We start from the raw sequence: 19,273 nt of genomic DNA on the forward strand, positions 1-19,273 counted from the left end.
TCTCATGGTTAGATAACTTACCACTATTTATTTATTTGTTTTGTTCCTAGACTATATATAAAGCACAACTAACACACACTGCCTTCATGATCTTAGGAGAGCTTAAGGACGATGAGCTCTGGACAAGTTTATAGTGAACTACGCTGAAACGAAGATGTATGATCTACGTCCCTAAGAATGTTCTTGCTCTCTATTTCTTCAATCCGCTTTGTTGCTTTGCTTATAGTCATTTACGGAAAAACTACAGCTCGTGAAACTCATAGTAAACTATATATGCTCAGATGAACATCTACTACTACCCTGAGAATGCCATTGCTGTCAATTTTTGAATCCTTACAGGGATCGCCGGAAGGGAGACATAAATCTCCAGTCAACTTTTCTCGCTGTTTTGGTTACTCAGCAATTGCGCACAAGAACAAAGATATGACCATAGCAAGCAAACAATTACAGCTCACTGAATCTCAAAGGCCAAGCGGTCAAGAACAAAGATATGACTTTTTACAAACAAAACCTAGTCTTGCCGACGGTGAGGAAAATTCGCCGCGTGGCGATGTCAAATTCCCTGACCAGGTCGACAGAATATTGCAAAGTGCCGTGCGGCTGGCTCCCACGCACCGTCGTGGCCGCGTCAACGCGAGACATGACGATGATCAATCCAAGCACTTGCACCACCAACTCTCTCTCACATCGACCAACCGCGTGTGCTTGGTTTCCAATTAGTCAACCCAGGCGCTGCAGATCTTCCTGATCTCGCCGTTGTCGCCGGTGAGCACCTCCATCCTGCCCATGTTGATCATGGCGGCGGCGTAGTCGGCGAAGAACTCGTCCGGCGACTCCGCGGTCGCCATCCTCTCCACGTAGTCGTGCGTCCACCTGTCGTCGAGGAGCGCCTGGTCGGAGACGAAGATGCCCTTGTTGCTGTACACGTTCCGGTAGTAGCTCAGGTCGAACTCGTGCGAGCTCCCGGGGTCCATGTCCGCCTTCGTTTGGTCCTTGAGGTTGCCCGGCTCGCACAGCGCCCGCAGGTCCGGCGCGTACTTCTTGTCCAGCGTCGGGTCCTGCACCCCTTTCCCGCTGTTGTTGTACAGCCGGTCGGCGGCGAACGCGGCGCACTCAGCCCTCCCGATCGTGTGGCTCCCGGAGAGGACCACCAGGTCCTTCCAGGACAGGCTCTTGAAGCTGAAGTAGGTCTTGAGGTCCACAATGTTGGCGCCCGGAGGCGCCAGGTCGTTCTCCGCGTCGGCGCAGGAGGACACCTTGCCGTCCCGGCGCCCGGTCTCCACCGGGAACCGTGGCCCGTTGGTCTGGAGCATGGGAAGAAACCATTTGATCAGAGAAAGCTTCAGAAAATAGATCCATGGCGCAGATAATTAGAGAGGGCGAATTGATGTGTTCTGTTGCAGCAATTACCAGGTGCACGGCATCCCGCGCGGCCATGATGATGATGTCGGCGCAAGACACGGTGAGCGGGCACGCGTCCTCCAGCTTCGCCTTGATCCTCTCGACCTCGTTGAAGCCGCGCAGGCTGATGCTCATCGGTATGGCGTCCCTCTCCCCTTTGAGGCTCTTCGATTTCAGCATGATCGACCCGTCACACCCCTGCGCACCACGCATCAGTCAAGCAAACCCAGAAACAAGTCTCACATCTGAACAACCGCGGCCACCAACCCTTGCACGCGACGCGACATGAGAATCAAGCGAGAAGAAGCAAGAACGCACCCTGACGAAGCAGTCGTGGAAGAGGAGCCGGAGCAGCGCCGGCCCGAGGCTCCTGTCTTTGTGGACGATGTTCCGCATCTCCTCCAGCACCAGCTCCTCCGCGTTCGGGCACGTCTCGTTGTAGAACCCGATCGCGAGCCCGGCGCCGGCGCCCGCGCGGCCCGGCGTCGCCAGGACGCTCGCGACGGCCGCGACGAGCAGCAGCCGGACGAGTATCACGTCCAATGCCATCCAGCCGGACGGGGGAGAGAAGAGCCGAACAATCGAATCGAACCGCCGGAAGTCTTCGCCGGGGTTGCTTGATCACGACGACGAGGGGAAGCGCGCGCGCGGCTCAAGAAGGTTGAAACTGTCTCTGGTCAGCCGGGAAGGGGAAGATTTGCCGGCAGCGATCGACCTCCCGTAAATTATACCGAGGAATAGCGAGTAGTAGTACAGTATAAAGAAATCGCGACAAGTATGCCGCCGCGTGCTAGGGATCCACGGTAGGTTGGCGATCGCTGTCGAGAAGCTCGGAATTGGCTAGTTTGTTAAAAACTGAGGCTGCCCAAGGCTGGCTGGATGTGTGAATCGGGGGCTAACGCGGAAAGGAAGGAGGAATTGGCAGAACGGAACAAAAGTTCCCCATTTCGCGCGGGACAAAAGACTGGACCAGGGTTTAGGGTGGAGCTTGTCAACGCGTGATTTTTTCACACGCCTCATCCGAGTATCCGACTACCACAGGAGAAGAGCCGGGGCTTGACTTTTCTCTTCTTATTATGTTCAGCCCACTACAGAGGAGCCTCTGTTCGAATGGCACACCATTTTTGAGTTCCCTGCCTTTTCTCTCGTATGTAAACGCGGAGTTCATGATTCACGAAGGACGTATTGCCTGACCAAATTGAACAGAATTGTACATACATGGTCAATTTGGTTGCTCGTATGGTTTGTTCCTCTGTCGTGCAACCTAGCCCGCCACTATATGAGTGAAGAAGTTGCTTGAGCCTATTTGCACACATTGATTGGTTGCATCAAAACCATTTTATGAACTCTCGGGGACTCGATTAAAGAGTTGTCCCTCCTCTTATTCTAGCAATCATGTAAACCAAATTAAACTTATGTCAAGCGCAAGGTCTCGTAATAGTAATAGTAAATAATAGTAGTAACACAAGTTAAGTAAACTACACAAGTAAAGTAAATAAACTAAGTAAAAGCAGCAAGATTGTTTTTAGGTTTTGTGTGCAATGAAGATAACTAAATATTTTATTAGTATTTTCGGATTAAAATAGTGTTGTAAATAGAAAGTAAGGTAAATGCAATGAAAATGTGTTTTTTATGATTAAAATTAGACCAGGTTTATGGGTTCACTTGTCTATTCTCTCTTTAAAGTTGTAATAGATAATGGCAATTCATCAATAAGATAATAAGAATATAACTTCAATATGTGTAAGATACGCATTCATACGGGCATCGCATCCTAACATAGAGAATATGTTACACACTTATACTCCACAAAAAGGGAAAACTTCATGCGATCTTGTATTAAGAATTAACAAAGCATAAACATAAATATTTTGACATGATGTTTGTATATCAAATATGATACCTTGAACAAACAAGATCATCACTTTTTCCACGTGACGAACATAACACATGTATTCACTTTGTCCCTACAGAGGTACCAAAAGAAAAGGTAAAGCCATAATAAATCATGAATTTGTTGTCACTATCCAATCACTAAAACCATGTTGCTCCATCTAATGCATATATCTTCCCACATATTTTTATGTTCTTCCATACAAGCTGGATCAGAACAAATACTTAAAAACGGGGTACATAATTGTTGGATCATTAGGCACAATTTTCATGATTAATTCCAGAATATTAAACATGACGACAACAACTACTAACATGTGAAACTCAAACATACTAGATGCATTAATTAACATGAATAGTAGCAGCGCAAACGGTAAAACATCCATCGCTAAATACATTGAGATATGTCGCACGTACCAATCCGGTGGAGCTGGAGGTGGAGGTCCAGCAGATGATGCCGCAGCAGTAACGTTGTTGATGACAACGTTATTGACGACGGGTTGAAGAAGATGGCGTTGAAGACAACTGTAGGCAGCACCACCCGACTTGGACGGAAGGCGACCCGTGATGAAGAGCTTGAGCAGTCGCGCAGAGCGCTTCCCAAAAACCTAATTCGCCCTCTCACGTACAGATCGCAAGGGCGGACGGTTTCGGAGACCTGCTCTCCCGTTTACCGATGCACGTCGATGCGCGGGATGGAGTATGCTACGTTGGCGGCGTAAGCAGAGAGAGGTGACAAAACCCTAACTTGTGTATTAGATGTGTTTCTGCGGTAGCCGGGAAGGAGATTATACAGGCTCAGGAAACCCTAGGCAACGTGGGCCACGCCCATCTCGCACCACGTTTCGAGTTGGTTACAGATAGCCCATGGTTCGGGAGTGACCCAAACTGGCTAACTGTGATGCGTTCGTCTAGGACTCTGTCGTTTTCCAGCCTCCCAGCCTGCACTGGGCCGCCTTGCCCCTTGCCGGCCCGCTCCACCTCCACGCAGCCCATCTCCCCCGCCGCTCGCTCCCGCGCGGGAGGGCGTTGACCCGCGGGAGATCGAGGCACTGCTCCCGCCCGCGCCTTGGCGGCCGCGCTGCTGCTCCGCATGCTGTTGCCTGCTCTGATCTCTGCTCTGCCTAGCTATTGTTTCGTTTCTCTCTCTCTCTCACTTTCTCAGTTTGCTGTTTTTAGACACAAGCGAGCGGTACTACCGGTTTGGCCCGATTTTCAGCTGTTTTTCTGCATAGTTTTGGCGCAAACGGTAGTACCGCTTTAACAAGCGGTAGTACCGCTTTGGGGCGAATCTGACCGTTTTCTCAGCCCCAAGAGCTATATTTTGGGCCCCCTATTTATACCTCTCTTCCACCTCCGACCCAACCACTTCTTCCCCTCCATTCTCTCTCCTCCATTGTTGACCTTGAGTTGTTTCTTCCTCCTCTTGATCCCTCCACTATTTCTTGCATATTTTTTGGGGAAAGGAGAGAGGAGATCTAGATCTAGAGCTTCACCAATTGAATCCCTCTCCAAGTGAGGGGATCTTGCTAGATCTTGATCTTGGAGTTATTTGGTGTTTCTCCACATATTTGTTCTTCCTCCCTTATTCCCCCTATAGCTTTTGTAGCTTTGTTGGAATTTGGGAGAGAAGAACTTGGGCATCTTAGTGGTGTTCTTAGCCATTGCATTATGTGCATCGGTTTGGGTTCTCTCCGGGGTTTCGATCTCGTAGAGGGCGTGTTTGACCTTAGTGGTGTTCTTGTAGCCTTTGTGGCCTTGTAGCCTTTGTGGCCTTGTTGTCTTTGTGGCATTGTAGCCTTTGTGGCGTTGTTGCCTTTGTGGAGTGTGTTAGCCTTTGTGGTTTTGGAGCCGGTTGTGGCGCGTTGGTGTCTTGGTGGCTTTGTTGCCGGTGTGGCGTGTTGTAGCCTCTTGTGGCCTTGTACTTGAGAGCCTCCGTGTTGTGGAGTTGCCTCAAGCTTGATACTTGGGGTTTTTCCCAAGCTTGTACGGGTTCGGTGACCACCCTCAAGGGTCCCTTAGTGGATCGAGGCTTTCCCCTTGGAGGAAAGGCTCGAGGAGAATACGGTGGTCCTAGTGGCTCATTGGAGTGCCTCGTGCCTCCACACCGCTCCAACGGAGACGTAGTACCCTTGGGTGTGAACTTCGGGATACATCGTCGTCTCCTCGTGCACCGGTTACTTCTCAACCCGAGCTCCTTTACCTATGCGCTTTACATTGTGATATCTATCATGCTTGATGTGCTATACCTATCTTGTTATCACCTTGTTGCTCATCATGCTAGCATAGGTTATTGGTGCTCTTAGGAAAACCCCTAGTTGATAGGCTTTGAGCTAAACTAGTAAACACTTAGTAGTTTTATTCCGCCTAGTTTAGCTCTCAAGTAGAAGTTTTTATACACCGCCTATTCACCCCCCCTCTAGGCGACGTCCTAGTACATTCAGCTCTCCCGAAATTGGTTGTGGATCTTCAGGCCTCACCTGCCAGGGGTGCTGACATAGGCATCCCCAATGGGCCTGCCGAAGATGGTACCCGGGGTTTACTAAAGGCCCACGACTCGATGAATATGGAGATTCGGAAGCCCATGTTAGTACTAAGGAAAGCTAGAGTTGTATTAGGAAATATAGACTTGTAATCTTACGGGATGGGTTAGAAACCCTCCCGGACTCTGTAACTTGTGTATTACGAATCCCTCGGCTCCGCCTCCTATATAAGGGGGAGTCGAGGGACAAAGAGAGGATCGATTCATTGTTCCACGCAACCCTAGTTTTTACATCGTCGAGTACTTTTCGGCTGAAACCTTCGAGATCTACTTGCCCTCTACTTCCGACTAAAACCCTAGTCTACAATCTGTAGGCATTGATAAGTTAATCCCTTGTCAATTGGCGCCATCTGTGGGAACTAGAGGTGTCAAGGATCTGATCTCGATGGCACGTTCAAGATCGTCGACTTCGTCAACTGCAAGCAACGCGATGGACAGAGGTAAACATATCGAAACTGGTCTAGTTGATTTTGTTCCTCACCCGCCCTCCCGTTTGGATGCATATGCGTATCTGGAGGAGCCCATGGAGATGACGTTCGGGAAGTTCCACTTCCGCGTCGAGAAAGAAGGAGCGTATCGTCTCGAAATTCCGATCTCGTCGGGATTATCAGCGGTCGATCCCGATTTTTCGAGTTCAGCATCATCAATCGAGTCAGACGACGAGGAAACTTCGTCGCCACGCTTCATCAGCACCATGGCAAGTGAAAAACTTGCCAAGATCTTCAACGACATGTCTTTCGAGTCATCTGCGGACTCCGATATAAGCGATGACTCGAGCAACATCGACAGCTTCAACTTCATCGACAAATCTACTATTGTTGGAGAGGTCTTCACCAATCTCTATGATGGTGTCACCAAATCCGACAAAGTTCAAAATCCAAAATATCATCAGATCTATGCAATTGGAGAACCAAGCCGGCCAGAACCGGCGACGTCAGAGGCTTTCGACGATGCGGGAAACCCATATGTCGATCCCGCTGATCTCAGGCGGGGTTTAGGCACTAAATATGTCGGGCCTACACCGCGTCTAAGGGTTCAACTCCCACAAGAAGCGTGGGACAGAGCCGCAAGAGCTATGGACGGTACATAACCAATGACTACAACGGCTACGGCAGAAGAATTGCAAGCTTACCAATATAGACTCGTTCGCTTTGGCAGAGAATTAGAAAAACAGACACCTGCCTTGAATAGAAGAAGGGAGGCAGCTTCAGCATCAAGCAGGCGAAGAGCAGATCTAAGCCGAAATTCAGGAACTTCGGGAGATAGTCATAGTGAAGCTCGAAGGAGAGCAAGATCTCGGCTGCAAAATATACCTGAAGCAGAGAGAGAGAATTTAGTCCAAAACCTCGACATGTCTTTTATGTCAATCGACACGAGGGGGAATATCATTTCCAAAACACCAGAAGCTGGGTACATGGCGACGCAAGCTTTCATCCTAGCGTCCAGGCCGCCTCCCGGAGATCCAAGGGAAGCGTTGTATAACATGGCCATGGCAGGATGCGGAGCCATGGGAGCAGCATTTGCAACTACACCTCGCGAAGGAGCTGCAAGGCAAAATAGTCCACGACCTACTGTAGCAGTGCAGGATCCCCCAAGAACGAGCGGGGTCATAGATACAGCGACTCAGGCCAGAGTGGATAGAGCGCGACAGGATAGAAGAGGACACCGGCATTCACCGGAAGTTGATGAAGAAGATATGTGTGGACTCCCGTGCTTTACGAGACGAGTCCGGAAAACTCGAGTTCCTTCAGGGTTTAAGTTACCCGATAATTTCAAAAAATTCGATGGCCTGCAAGATCCCGAGGATTGGCTAGTCGATTACCTCGAGATGGTGAAACTTATAGGTGGAACCAGAGCAACAGCCATGCAGAGCATTCAAGTACACCTAAGTGGAGCCGCAAGATCTTGGATAAAGAAGCTTCCCCCAGGCTCCATCGACAGCTGGGATAGTTTTGAGGATGTGTTCGTCAAGAATTTCCGATCCACCTGCAAAAAACCTGCATCACTAGAGGAGTTGAGATCATGTCGACAAAAGCACGACGAGTCAATGAGGAAGTACATCCAGAGGTGGAACATTATCAAAAACTCGGCAGAGAACATATCTGACGAGAGAGCAATAGATGCGTTCGTGGCAGGAATTCGACGAGGAGATTTCGTTGAAGACTTGGGGGGAACTAACCCAAGGACAGTGTCAGCACTAATGGAGATAGCAAACAGATGGGCGGATGGAGAAGATGCTGTTCACAATAAGCGACACAGGTCACCAGAGGAGGACCGTAGCCGAAATTTCCAAAATAGGCGACGATTTTCTCGGCAGTTCTCGAGTTACGATGCTCCTGGCCAAATATCGGCTGGGTTTAGAGGAAACACTGGAGGAAACAATAGAGATGAATATCAAAGGAGTAACGAGCAGCGAGGCGACAATAGAGATGATTCTCAGAATAACAGGCAAAATAGTGGACCAAGGTTTCAGAGACCTTTTGTATCTCCCGAAGATATGATGAACGGGCCATGTCAGATGCATTTCTATCTCGACAGCAATAGGAAGAGACAGTCAGGACATCTACAGAAGGACTGTCGAAATTTTCAAGCAATGTTAAGATTTGCAGGGCAAGCCATTGCTCAAGCAACTCACAGAAACCCCCAGGGGCCAAGGAGTGAGATCCACCTTCCACCTCCTCCCGCAATTACGGACGAAAATCGGCACCAGCTCAGAATAGCGGCAGCACCACACCCACCTCCATATGTTGATCCTAACACCAATGGCGCGGTCTCGATGATTCAGAAAGCTAGGCCGTCCAATAGGGCTCAGAAAGTAATCTCACGACAAGTGTTCATGGCAGAGAAAATGCCTCCACCAACGATTGAGTACCTAAATTGGTCGGGACAGGACATTGGCTTCACAATTGCGGATCACCCGCAGCAAGTTCCTCGACCAGGGCAGTCAGCACTTATCTTACCAGCGGTGATCGCAGGATTCGACGTATCTCGAGTATTCATAGATGGAGGCAGCAGTTTAAACCTTATGTATGCAGATACACTAAGGAAGATGAATATATCTTTGGCAAACTTAAAACCAACTGACACACGTTTCCATGGAATCACGATAGAGAAACCAAGCTATCCGTTGGGAAAGATCAATCTCGACGTTCAGTTTGGGACCCGAGAAAACTACATAATAGAAAGGCTGGAGTTCGAAGTTGTGGATTTCCCGTAGCAATATCACGCTTTGTTGGGACGACCAACATATGCCAGGTTTATGGCGGTACCACATTATACGTACCTGTTGTGGAGGTTACCAGGACCTAAGGGACCAATTACAGTCAAAGGCAGTTTTGCATTTGCTGATAAATGTGACAAGGATTTTCATCGACTGTCAAAAACCTTCGGGATGCAGGCAGAATATATGGCGTCAAGGCTCACAACTGATTATGACGTGTTGCCAGATGTAGGAAGGCCTCTCAGGGAGCCAAACTTTAACACTACGAAAGATTCCAAGGAGGTGCAGATTCACCCGACAGATCCAAAGAAAACGACGTCCATTGCAACAGACATGGACCTCGCATAGGAAAGCGCGCTCGTCAAGTTCCTCCGTGAGCACTGGAAAATCTTCGCATGGTGTCCAGCTGACATGCCAGGAGTACCCAGGGAACTTGCCGAGCACCACCTAAACTTGGATCCATTAGCGAGACCAATCAAACAACCTTTGCGGCGTTTTTTGGAACCAAACCGCAAAGCCATGCTGTCAGAGATTGATCGACTCAGAGAGGCTGGTTTTATCAAAGAGCTACATACAGAGGCCACGTGGGTAGCTAACCCAGTTCTGGTCCCGAAGAAAAACACGAAATTCCTTCGCATGTGTGTCGACTTTACGTGTCTCAATAAACACTGTCCAAAGGATCACTTTCCCTTGCCAAGGATCGATCAAATCATCGACTCCACGGCAGGATGTGAACGTCTTTCCTTCCTGGACGCATATTCTGGTTATAACCAGATCAGATTGAAAGAAGATGATGAAGTCAAGACAGCGTTCATAACACCTTATGGCGTGTTTTGCTAAAAAACAATGCCTTTTGGTCTGAAAAACGCGGGAGCAACGTATCAGCGGATGATGCAGAAGTGCTTAGCAACACAGATTGGGAAAAACGTACAAGTATACATTGACGATGTCGTCATAACATCAAAAAAGGGGACAACTTTGATCGAGGATCTAAAGGAAACTTTCGACAACCTTGACAAGTTCTGCCTCAAACTGAACCCGACGAAGTGCTCTTTCGGCGTCCCTACATGAGAACTTCTCGGGTTCCTAGTCTCAGCAAGAGGAATCGAGGCCAATCCAGAAAAATTCAAGCTATTGTAACAATGAGGAAGCCAACAAAGTTAAAGGAAATATAGCAATTAACTGGGCGAGTCGCAGCTTTAATCAGGTTCGTCGCCAGGCTGGGAGAAAAGGCGTTACCGTTTTATGCTTTGATTAAGCAAGGAGAGAAGTTTCAGTGGAACGAAGAGGCGGACAGAGCTTTCGAGGATCTCAAACGCACAATCTCGACACCACTGATACGCGTACAGCACGCGTCCGTTGGGAACCCCAAGAGGAAGGTGTGATGCGTACAGCGGCAAGTTTTCCCTCAGAAAGAAACCAAGGTTTATCGAACCAGGAGGAGCCAAGAAGCACGTTGAAGGTTGATGGCGGCGAGATGTAGTGCGGCGCAACACCGGGGATTCCGGCGCCAACGTGGAACCTGCACAACACAACCAAAGTATTTTGCCCCAACGAAACGAGTGAGGTTGTCAATCTCACCGGCTTGTCTGTAACAAAGGATTAGATGTATAGTGTGGATGATGATTGTTTGCAGAGAACAGTAAAGAACAAGTATTGCAGTAGATTGTATTTGATGTAAAAGAATGGACTGGGGTCCACAGTTCACTAGAGGTGTCTCTCCCATAAGATAAATAGCATGTTGGGTGAACAAATTACAGTCGGGCAATTGACAAATAGAGAGGGCATAACAATGCACATACATGATATGATGAATATTGTGAGATTTAATTGGGCATTACGACAAAGTACATAGACCGCTATCCAGCATGCATCTATGCCTAAAAAGTCCACCTTCAGGTTATCATCCGAACCCCTTCCAGTATTAAATTGCAAAACAACAGACAATTGCATTAAGTATGGTGCGTAATGTAATCAATAACTACATCCTCGGACATAGCATCAATGTTTTATCCCTAGTGGCAACAGCACATCCACAACCTTAGAACTTTCTCATCACTGTCCCAGATTTAATGGAGGCATGAACCCACTATCGAGCATAAATACTCCCTCTTGGAGTTAAGAGAAAAACTTGGCCAGAGCCTCTACTAATAACGGAGAGCATGCAAGATCATAAACAACACATAGGTAATAGATTGATAATCAACATAACATAGTATTCTCTATCTATCGGATCCCGACAAACACAACATATAGAATTACAGATTGATGATCTTGATCATGTTAGGCAGCTCACAAGATCCGACAATGAAGCACATGAGGAGAAGACAACCATCTAGCTACTGCTATGGACCCATAGTCCAGGGGTGAACTACTCACTCATCACTCCGGAGGCGACCATGGCGGTGAAGAGTCCTCCGGGAGATGATTCCCCTCTCCGGCAGGGTGCCGGAGGTGATCTCCGAATCCCCCGAGATGGGATTGGCGGCGGCGGCGTCTCAGTAAGGTTTTCCGTATCGTGGCTCTCGGAACTGGGGGTTTCGCGACGAAGGCTTTAAGTAGGCGGAAGGGCAACGCGGGGGGCCACACGAGGGCCCCACACGCCAGGGCCGCGCGGCCAGGGTCCAGGCCGCGCCGCCTTGTTGTGTCGGCGCCTCGTGGCCCCACTTCCTTTCCCCGTCGGTCTTCTGGAAGCTTCGTGCAAAAATAGGACCCTGGGCGTTGATTTCGTCCAATTCCGAGAATATTTCCTTTGTAGGATTTCTGAAACCAAAAACAGCAGAAAACAACGAATCGGCTCTTCGGCATCTCGTTAATAGGTTAGTGCCGGAAAATGCATAAATACGACATATAATGTGTATAAAACATGTAGATATCATCAATAATGTGGCATGGAACATAAGAAATTATCGATACGTCGGAGACGTATCAGCATCCCCAAGCTTAGTTCCTGCTCGTCCCGAGCAGGTAAACGATAACAAAGATAATTTCTGGAGTGACATGCCATCATAACCTTGATCATACTATTGTAAGCATATGTAATGAATGCAGCGATCAAAACAATGGTAATGACATGAGTAAACAAATGAATCATAAAGTAAAGACTTTTCATGAATAGTACTTTCAAGACAAGCATCAATAAGTCTTGCATAAGAGTTAACTCATAAAGCAATAAACCAAAGTAAAGGTATTGAAGCAACACAAAGGAAGATTAAGTTTCAGCGGTTGCTTTCAACTTATAACATGTATATCTCATGGATAATTGTCAACATAGAGTAATATAACAAGTGCAATATGCAAGTATGTAGGAATCAATGCACAGTTCACACAAGTGTTTGCTTCTTGAGGTGGAGAGAAATAGGTGAACTGACTCAACATAAAAGTAAAAGAAAGGTCCTTCGCAGAGGAAAGCATCGATTGCTATATTTGTGCTAGAGCTTTTATTTTGAAAACATGAAACAATTTTGTCAACGGTAGTAATAAAGCATATGTATCATGTAAATTATATCTTACAAGTTGCAAGCCTCATGCATAGTATACTAATAGTGCCCGCACCTTGTCCTAATTAGCTTGGACTACCGGGATCATCGCAATACACATGTTTTAACCAAGTGTCACAAAGGGGTACCTCCATACCGCCCTGTACAAAGGTCTAAGGAGAAAGCTCGCATTTTGGATTTCTCGCTTTTGATTATTCTCAACTTAGACATCCATACCGGGACAACATGGACAACAGATAATGGACTCCTCTTTAATGCATAAGCATGTAGCAACAATTAGTGTTCTCATATGAGATTGAGGATATATGTCCAAAACTGAAACTTCCACCATGATTCATGGCTTTAGTTAGCGGCCCAATGTTCTTCTCTAACAATATGCATGCTCTAACCATTAAAGTGGTAGATCTCCCTTACTTCAGACAAGACGGACATGCATAGCAACTCACATGATATTCAACAAAGAGTAGTTGATGGCGTCCCCAGAAGCATATGGTTATCGCACAACAAGCAACTTAATAAGAGATAAAGTGCATAAGTACATATTCAATACCACAATAGTTTTTAAGCTATTTGTCCCATGAGCTATATATTGTAGAGGTAAAGAATGGAAATTTTAAAGGTAGCACTCAAGCAATTTACTTTGGAATGGCGGAGAAATACCATGTAGTAGGTAGGTATGGTGGACACAAATGGCATAGTGGTTGGCTCAAGGATTTTGGATGCATGAGAAGTATTCCCTCTCGATACAAGGTTTAGGCTAGCAAGGTTATTTGAAACAAACACAAGGATGAACCGGTGCAGCAAAACTCACATAAAAGATATTATGTAAACATTATAAGACTTCTACACCGTCTTCCTTGTTGTTCAAAACTCAATACTAGAAATTATCTAGACTTTAGAGAGACCAAATATGCAAACCAAATTTAGCAAGCTCTAGGTGTTTCTTCATTAATAGGTGCAAAGTATATGATGCAAGAGCTTAAACATGAGCACAATAATTGCCAAGTATCAAATTATTCAAGACATTTTAGAATTACTACATGTAGCATTTCCCGATTCCAACCATATAACAATTTAACGAAGAAGATTCAACCTTCGCCATGAATACTTATGAGTAAAAGCCTAAGGACATATTTGTCCATATGCAACAGCGGAGCGTGTCTCTCTCCCACACAATGAATGCTAGGATCCATATTATTCAAACAAAAACAAAAACAAAAAAAAACCGACGCTCCAAGCAAAGTACATAAGATGTGATGGAATAAAAATATAGTTTCAGGGGAGGAACCTGATAATGTTGTCGATGAAGAAGGGGATGCCTTGGGCATCCCCAAGCTTAGACGCTTGAGTCTTCTTAAAATATGCAGGGGTGAACCACCGGGGCATCCCCAAGCTTAGAGCTTTCACTCTCCTTGATCATATTGTATCATCCTCCTCTCTTGATCCTTGAAAACTTCCTCCACACCAAACTCGAAACAACTCATTAGAGGGTTAGTGTACAATAAAAATTAACATGTTCAGAGGTGACACAATCATTCTTAACACTTCTGGACATTGCATAAAGCTACTGGACATTAATGGAACAAAGAAATTCATCCATCATAGCAAAAGAGGCAATGCGAAATAAAAGGCAGAATCTGTCAAAACAGAACAGTCCGTAAAGATGGATTTTATTGAGGCACCAGACTTGCTCAAATGAAAATGCTCAAATTGAATGAAAGTTGCGTACATATCTGAGGATCACGCACGTAAATTGGAATATTTTTCTGAGCTACCTACAGAGAGGCAGGTCGAAATTCGTGACAGCAAAGAAATCTGTTACTGCGCAGTAATCCAAATCTAGTATGAACCTTACTATCAACGACTTTACTTGGCACAACAATGCACAAAACTAAGATAAGGAGAGGTTGCTACAGTAGTAAACAACTTCCAAGACTCAAATATAAAACAAAAATACTGTAGTAAAAACATGGGTTGTCTCCCATAAGCGCTTTTCTTTAACGCCTTTCAGCTAGGCGCAGAAAGTGTATATCAAGTATTATCAAGAGATGAAGCATCGACATTACCTTGGGTGTTGGGAGTTTTCTCAACCATGCATAGTATGCTGGATACATAAGTTTCAGCGGCTCCCTTTTCATTAGTCTTGGGCTTGCTGCTCTCATCAAACAAATTTTCAGGAACAAGCCAAGCATAATTATTATCTAGAGCTTCATGCATTGCTAGGAGCTTACATGGTATTGGTGCTTTAATATCCCCACCATCATTAACATTATTAGTGTACTTTATTCTATCCATATCCATTTTTTCAAGTGTTCTTTTAAAATCTTCATAAGTAGGGACAGCTTTTGCAAGGGGTATATCTTTAAGATCTTCATGCTTACTAACATGGGTGAAAAATTCTTCTATATTATCTCTTCCAATTATAGACCCTTGTCCCACAGGTATATCTTTTACAGCAAAATTAAAAGGAAACATGTTGAAATAAGTAAAGCAAATGCAAGTAACTAATTTTTTTTGTGTTTTTGATATAGAGTGCAAGACAGTAAATAAAGTAAAGCTAGCAACTAATTTTTTTGTGTTTTGATATAAGTGCAGCAAACAAGAAAGTAAATCAAATAAAGCAAGACAAAACAAAGTAAAGAGATTGGATTGTGGAGACTCCCCTTGCAGCGTGTCTTGATCTCCCCGGCAACGGCGCCAGAAAACAGTCTTGATACGCGTACAGCACGCGTCCGTTGGGAACCCCAAGAGGAAGGTGTGATGCGTACAGCGGCAAGTTTTCCCTCAGAAAGAAACCAAGGTTTATCGAACCAGGAGGAGCCAAGAAGCACGTTGAAGGTTGATGGCGGCGAGATGTAGTTCGGCGCAACACTAGGGATTCCGGCGCCAACGTGGAACCTGCACAACACAACCAAAGTACTTTGCCCCAACGAAACAGTGAGGTTGTCAATCTCACCGGCTTGCTGTAACAAAGGATTAGATGTATAGTGTGGATGATGATTGTTTGCAGAGAACAGTAAAGAACAAGTATTGCAGTAGATTGTATTTGATGTAAAAGAATGGACCGGGGTCCACAGTTCACTAGAGGTGTCTCTCCCATAAGATAAACTAGACCATGAAAGCGCGCGTTGCTGCGCCCGTCGAGTTCGAGAAAATAATATATTGAAATTGTAGAACAAATTGACATATCAAAAGTGTATGGAAAAATTTAAAACACACAGATTTCAATGCCTGGAAAGATGTATTGGTAGCGCATGATCTTCTTGTCAGTCCTATCCTTGACCGGCCTGATACCCCAAACATCATCAATCACTTGGGGGAACTTTTCAGTTTAATTGGGACTGAAAGGAATCAATAAGACATGACGGAGGAACCAGAGAGGCACATAATTCTTCTTGACGACCATGATATTGAGCTTCCGGCAGCTCCGACATGCCTCGAGGCTAGCCACTCCACCCGCTGCTCTCGGTGGTGTCCCCTGGATGGACCGATGGTACGAGGAGACGAGGAGCATCGTATGAATCGGTGTAGGGTGGTAATGTGGTAGTAATTGTGTACACCATCATGAACGTGAGAAGACACTAAAGGCCGGCGGTGGATTTTACACGTCAGTTACAGTTTTTGTTAAGTTGGTATATATTCCGTGTAGTTCTGACTCCTTGTTTCATTCTCATATTCGCTGTTCTGCTGGGATGCAGTGCTATCGGTTGAATTCTGCATGCAATTGTATGGTCAAAGAATTTTGAAAATTTCTATTTTTCTTGTAATAGTTGTATAATTGGTACGAATTGTATGGTCAAAGATGGTTCTCTGAAAATAGTAGTAGAATTACCCTAGAAAATAGTAGTAGAATTAGTACAGAGTAGTAAAAATGCTCAAATTAAGTAGCAATCAATAATATTACTACTCCTGCCATTCAGATTGCTGCTGCTCTGATTGATGTATTGAAGATGATATATAGATTTGAGATTGATGATACTAATTTTTGTGGAAGGGTGAGGAATGAGCTCTGTAAAACATATATATTTAGACGCAGAATATTAGTGTCATAAGTTTGATGTAGATAATTTCTAGTACAACTAAAAAGAAATATCTATCTTCATGACAAACTATGGAAGCAAATAATAGTATACCAATTAGAGAAACGAAACACATGAAAATGGATTTACCGTACACCAAATCCACATGCCCACAGTTGCTATCATAGAACTTGAGGTTTCACGTGCTGAAGTAATAGTTATGAACAAAAAGCCATTAGTCTCTCCAGTGTCACCAGCTTACAGTAGTATCAATTCACACATCTACACTCAACCGCTTTCAAAAAGGAAAGCGCTGAGGATCCTTCGGAGGTTGCAAACAACCGAACCTCCGGGTCCTCCGATTGACACGTGCCCCTGTTCCTAAATCACAAAAAAACACCCCCCGCCTCCAACCGTCCGCACGCGGAGTGCCGCAGGTGCCAGAACCCACCCCGTCTATATCTGCTCAACAATCCAGCGATTTGTAGCATCGCTGGTCGGCGGCGCCCGCCGGCAGAACGTCGAACTCCGGCTGGCCGCACCGTCGCCCCGCCGGCAGCAACAGTGTAGCTCGCTTGCAGCAGCCGCTACCGGCGTTTGCAACTCCGGTGGCCAGCCTTTGCAGCTCCGGCAGACCATTGCAGCTCCGGCGGTGCTGCCGGCAGCACGTTAACTCCGGCTGGCCACACCAGCGCCCGCGCCGACAGCACCGTCGCCTCCGCCGGCTGCATCAGTGCCGCTCGCTTGCAGCCGTCGCTACCGTTGTTTGCAGCTTCGCCGACGCACCATTGCAGCTCTCATGGCAGACCATTGCAGCTCCCGCGACGGACCTTTGCAGCTCAACGTGGCGCACCGCCGGTGACAGACGGTAGCATCGCCACCCTCTCCTGGAAGCACCTCTATTAAGGGCAGGGAGCATCCCCGCCTTCCCCTGGTAGCACATCCAGATGTCGCTCGAAGCGACCCGGGCGCCGCTCGGAGCATCGCCATTGATGGGCGTTAGCACCACCGTTGGTGGACGGTAGCACCGCCGGATGCCGCTCGCAGCATCACAGCTGATGGAAGGTAGCACCCCCTTAATAGAGGTGCTTCGCAGCAACGCCGACGACCCTCGCGGCGCCGGCTCCCTCGTGCTGCAGCAGCGTCGCGGAGCTTTCGTCCTCGCATCAAGGCGGCGCAAGCTTGCAGCGACGGGAGAGGCTGAGAGTTGCGAGCTGCAGGGGAGGCGCCAGATTCGATGGTGCGCGGCGACGCGAACTGCAGGGCCGCGGCGGGTTTGGGCACCGGAGCCGGCGAGGGGAAGAGGAGAGGCGATGGTGGCCATCGTGGTTTGTCTGCGACCTGGGCTAGAGGAGAAAGGGGAAAATAGCGTATCGCTAGATTGAGTGGATGGGAGAGTCCAGGGAGGAGATAAGGTAGGTGGTGGGTCCCACCTCACATGTGCGGTTCAGCGGCGCCGATTGGACGGATCGAAGGGCGCACGAGCCGGAGGCTGCGAGAAACCAAGCCTCCGCCTGATTGAAAGCATTTTCCTTTCAAAAATGAAGCAATATCTACCAGAGGAGGGCGGACTTTACACAAAATTTTTGGAAACTAAATATGCATGCACCAGCGTTGATAAACCTTGAAAACATTATCATGGGCATGTACCGAGAGAAACCTCTCTACCAACTGGCAGATATGCCATGGCTCTAAACATGGCCAAACATGTTGTTTTCCACATCTGAATTCTTTTCCCGGAACAGCAATTGTTTTTTTTTCATGAGGGGACCAACATAGTTGCAAGACATCTTATTTGTAAGTCCCCATTGAGTATGCAGATTGTGATCATCGTGAACCAATATGATCTGTAAAGCTATCTTTCTAAAAAAAATCTCACCAGCTTCTCGTGTATGTGCCATTTCTGCAGGTAGATAAAAGTAAACAACCAGAGGATATATTAAGACACATGTCCTTCTAACTGCGCAATCCAAACAACAAGCAGAACCAAAGATTGCTTAAAATATTTTCTGTGAAAATATGAGCTTGCACAAAATTCCGCAATAAGATGGAATCTCAGGAGTACATTTTTTTAAGACCATGTTCAACAAAGGCTAGCCTTGTATGAAATCTTGCAACATGATGGAATGCCCGGACAGAAAGACCAGAAAGTATGGCTACAGTATAGCTACACCCAAGCATGACTGAAGTAAAACTGATTAGTTGTATAAGCCCTTTCTGGTGCTAAATTCACTTCGCCTAATTGGTTGTATAAGCCCTTCCTGTTGTAGTACCACTCTGTTCAAACCCAAGATATTATTCCCAATCTCTATAGACATCCCTCTTCAGTACAAACAAAAGGAGAAGATAAGTCGGAAATCATCGCAATACAGTAAAATCATGTAAGCAAAAGCCAACATTTACGTGGAAATGAGCAGATACAACATCTAAATCTTGTAGTGCCGATTCATAGAAAATGAATGCAAATTTTCACCGATCACACAAGAAATTACTAACAAAAATTGATACTACAGTATAATATCTAAACAGAACTGACCTGGCTTCCAGCCAATGCCAATAGTCGTATCGGGAACTCCACAATCAAATATATCCAATGAAATTCCAAGGTTTAACGGAACGAATTTAAGGAACCGGCATGAACACAACCTGGAAGGACTTGGAATCTAGAAAATTAGGATTTTATAGACATTGAAAATTA

General features: G+C 46.4%; 1 protein-coding gene across 1 annotated transcript; it reads right to left on the reverse strand.

Annotated features, from left to right (window-relative positions):
- Positions 1 to 424: 424 nt before the first annotated feature.
- LOC124663056 (peroxidase 3-like) lies at positions 425 to 2,314 on the reverse strand. The gene is made up of 3 exons (XM_047200811.1): positions 1,720 to 2,314; positions 1,411 to 1,599; positions 425 to 1,304 (listed from the first exon to the last, which is right to left on the reverse strand). Exons 1-3 carry the CDS (start codon positions 1,948 to 1,950, stop codon positions 717 to 719), a joined length of 1,008 nt encoding a protein of 335 aa, XP_047056767.1. The 5' UTR covers positions 1,951 to 2,314; the 3' UTR covers positions 425 to 716.
- Between the last annotated feature and the right edge of the window lie 16,959 nt (positions 2,315 to 19,273).

The sequence above is a fragment of the Lolium rigidum genome, chromosome 6, assembly GCF_022539505.1.
Source record: "Lolium rigidum isolate FL_2022 chromosome 6, APGP_CSIRO_Lrig_0.1, whole genome shotgun sequence".
In the NCBI taxonomy this organism is placed as follows: Eukaryota; Viridiplantae; Streptophyta; class Magnoliopsida; order Poales; family Poaceae; genus Lolium; species Lolium rigidum.

What these genes read in the sequence shown, in the direction of transcription:
- LOC124663056 (XM_047200811.1), bottom strand. Translation starts at nt 1,950, where the DNA reads ATGGCATTGGACGTGATACTCGTCCGGCTGCTGCTCGTCGCGGCCGTC. An exon ending in TCCACGACTGCTTCGTCAGG is followed by an intron (nt 1,600 to 1,719) that starts GTGCGTTCTTGC and finishes CGTGGTGCGCAG; the next exon opens with GGGTGTGACGGGTCGATCAT. An exon ending in CGCGGGATGCCGTGCACCTG is followed by an intron (nt 1,305 to 1,410) that starts GTAATTGCTGCA and finishes CCCATGCTCCAG; the next exon opens with ACCAACGGGCCACGGTTCCC.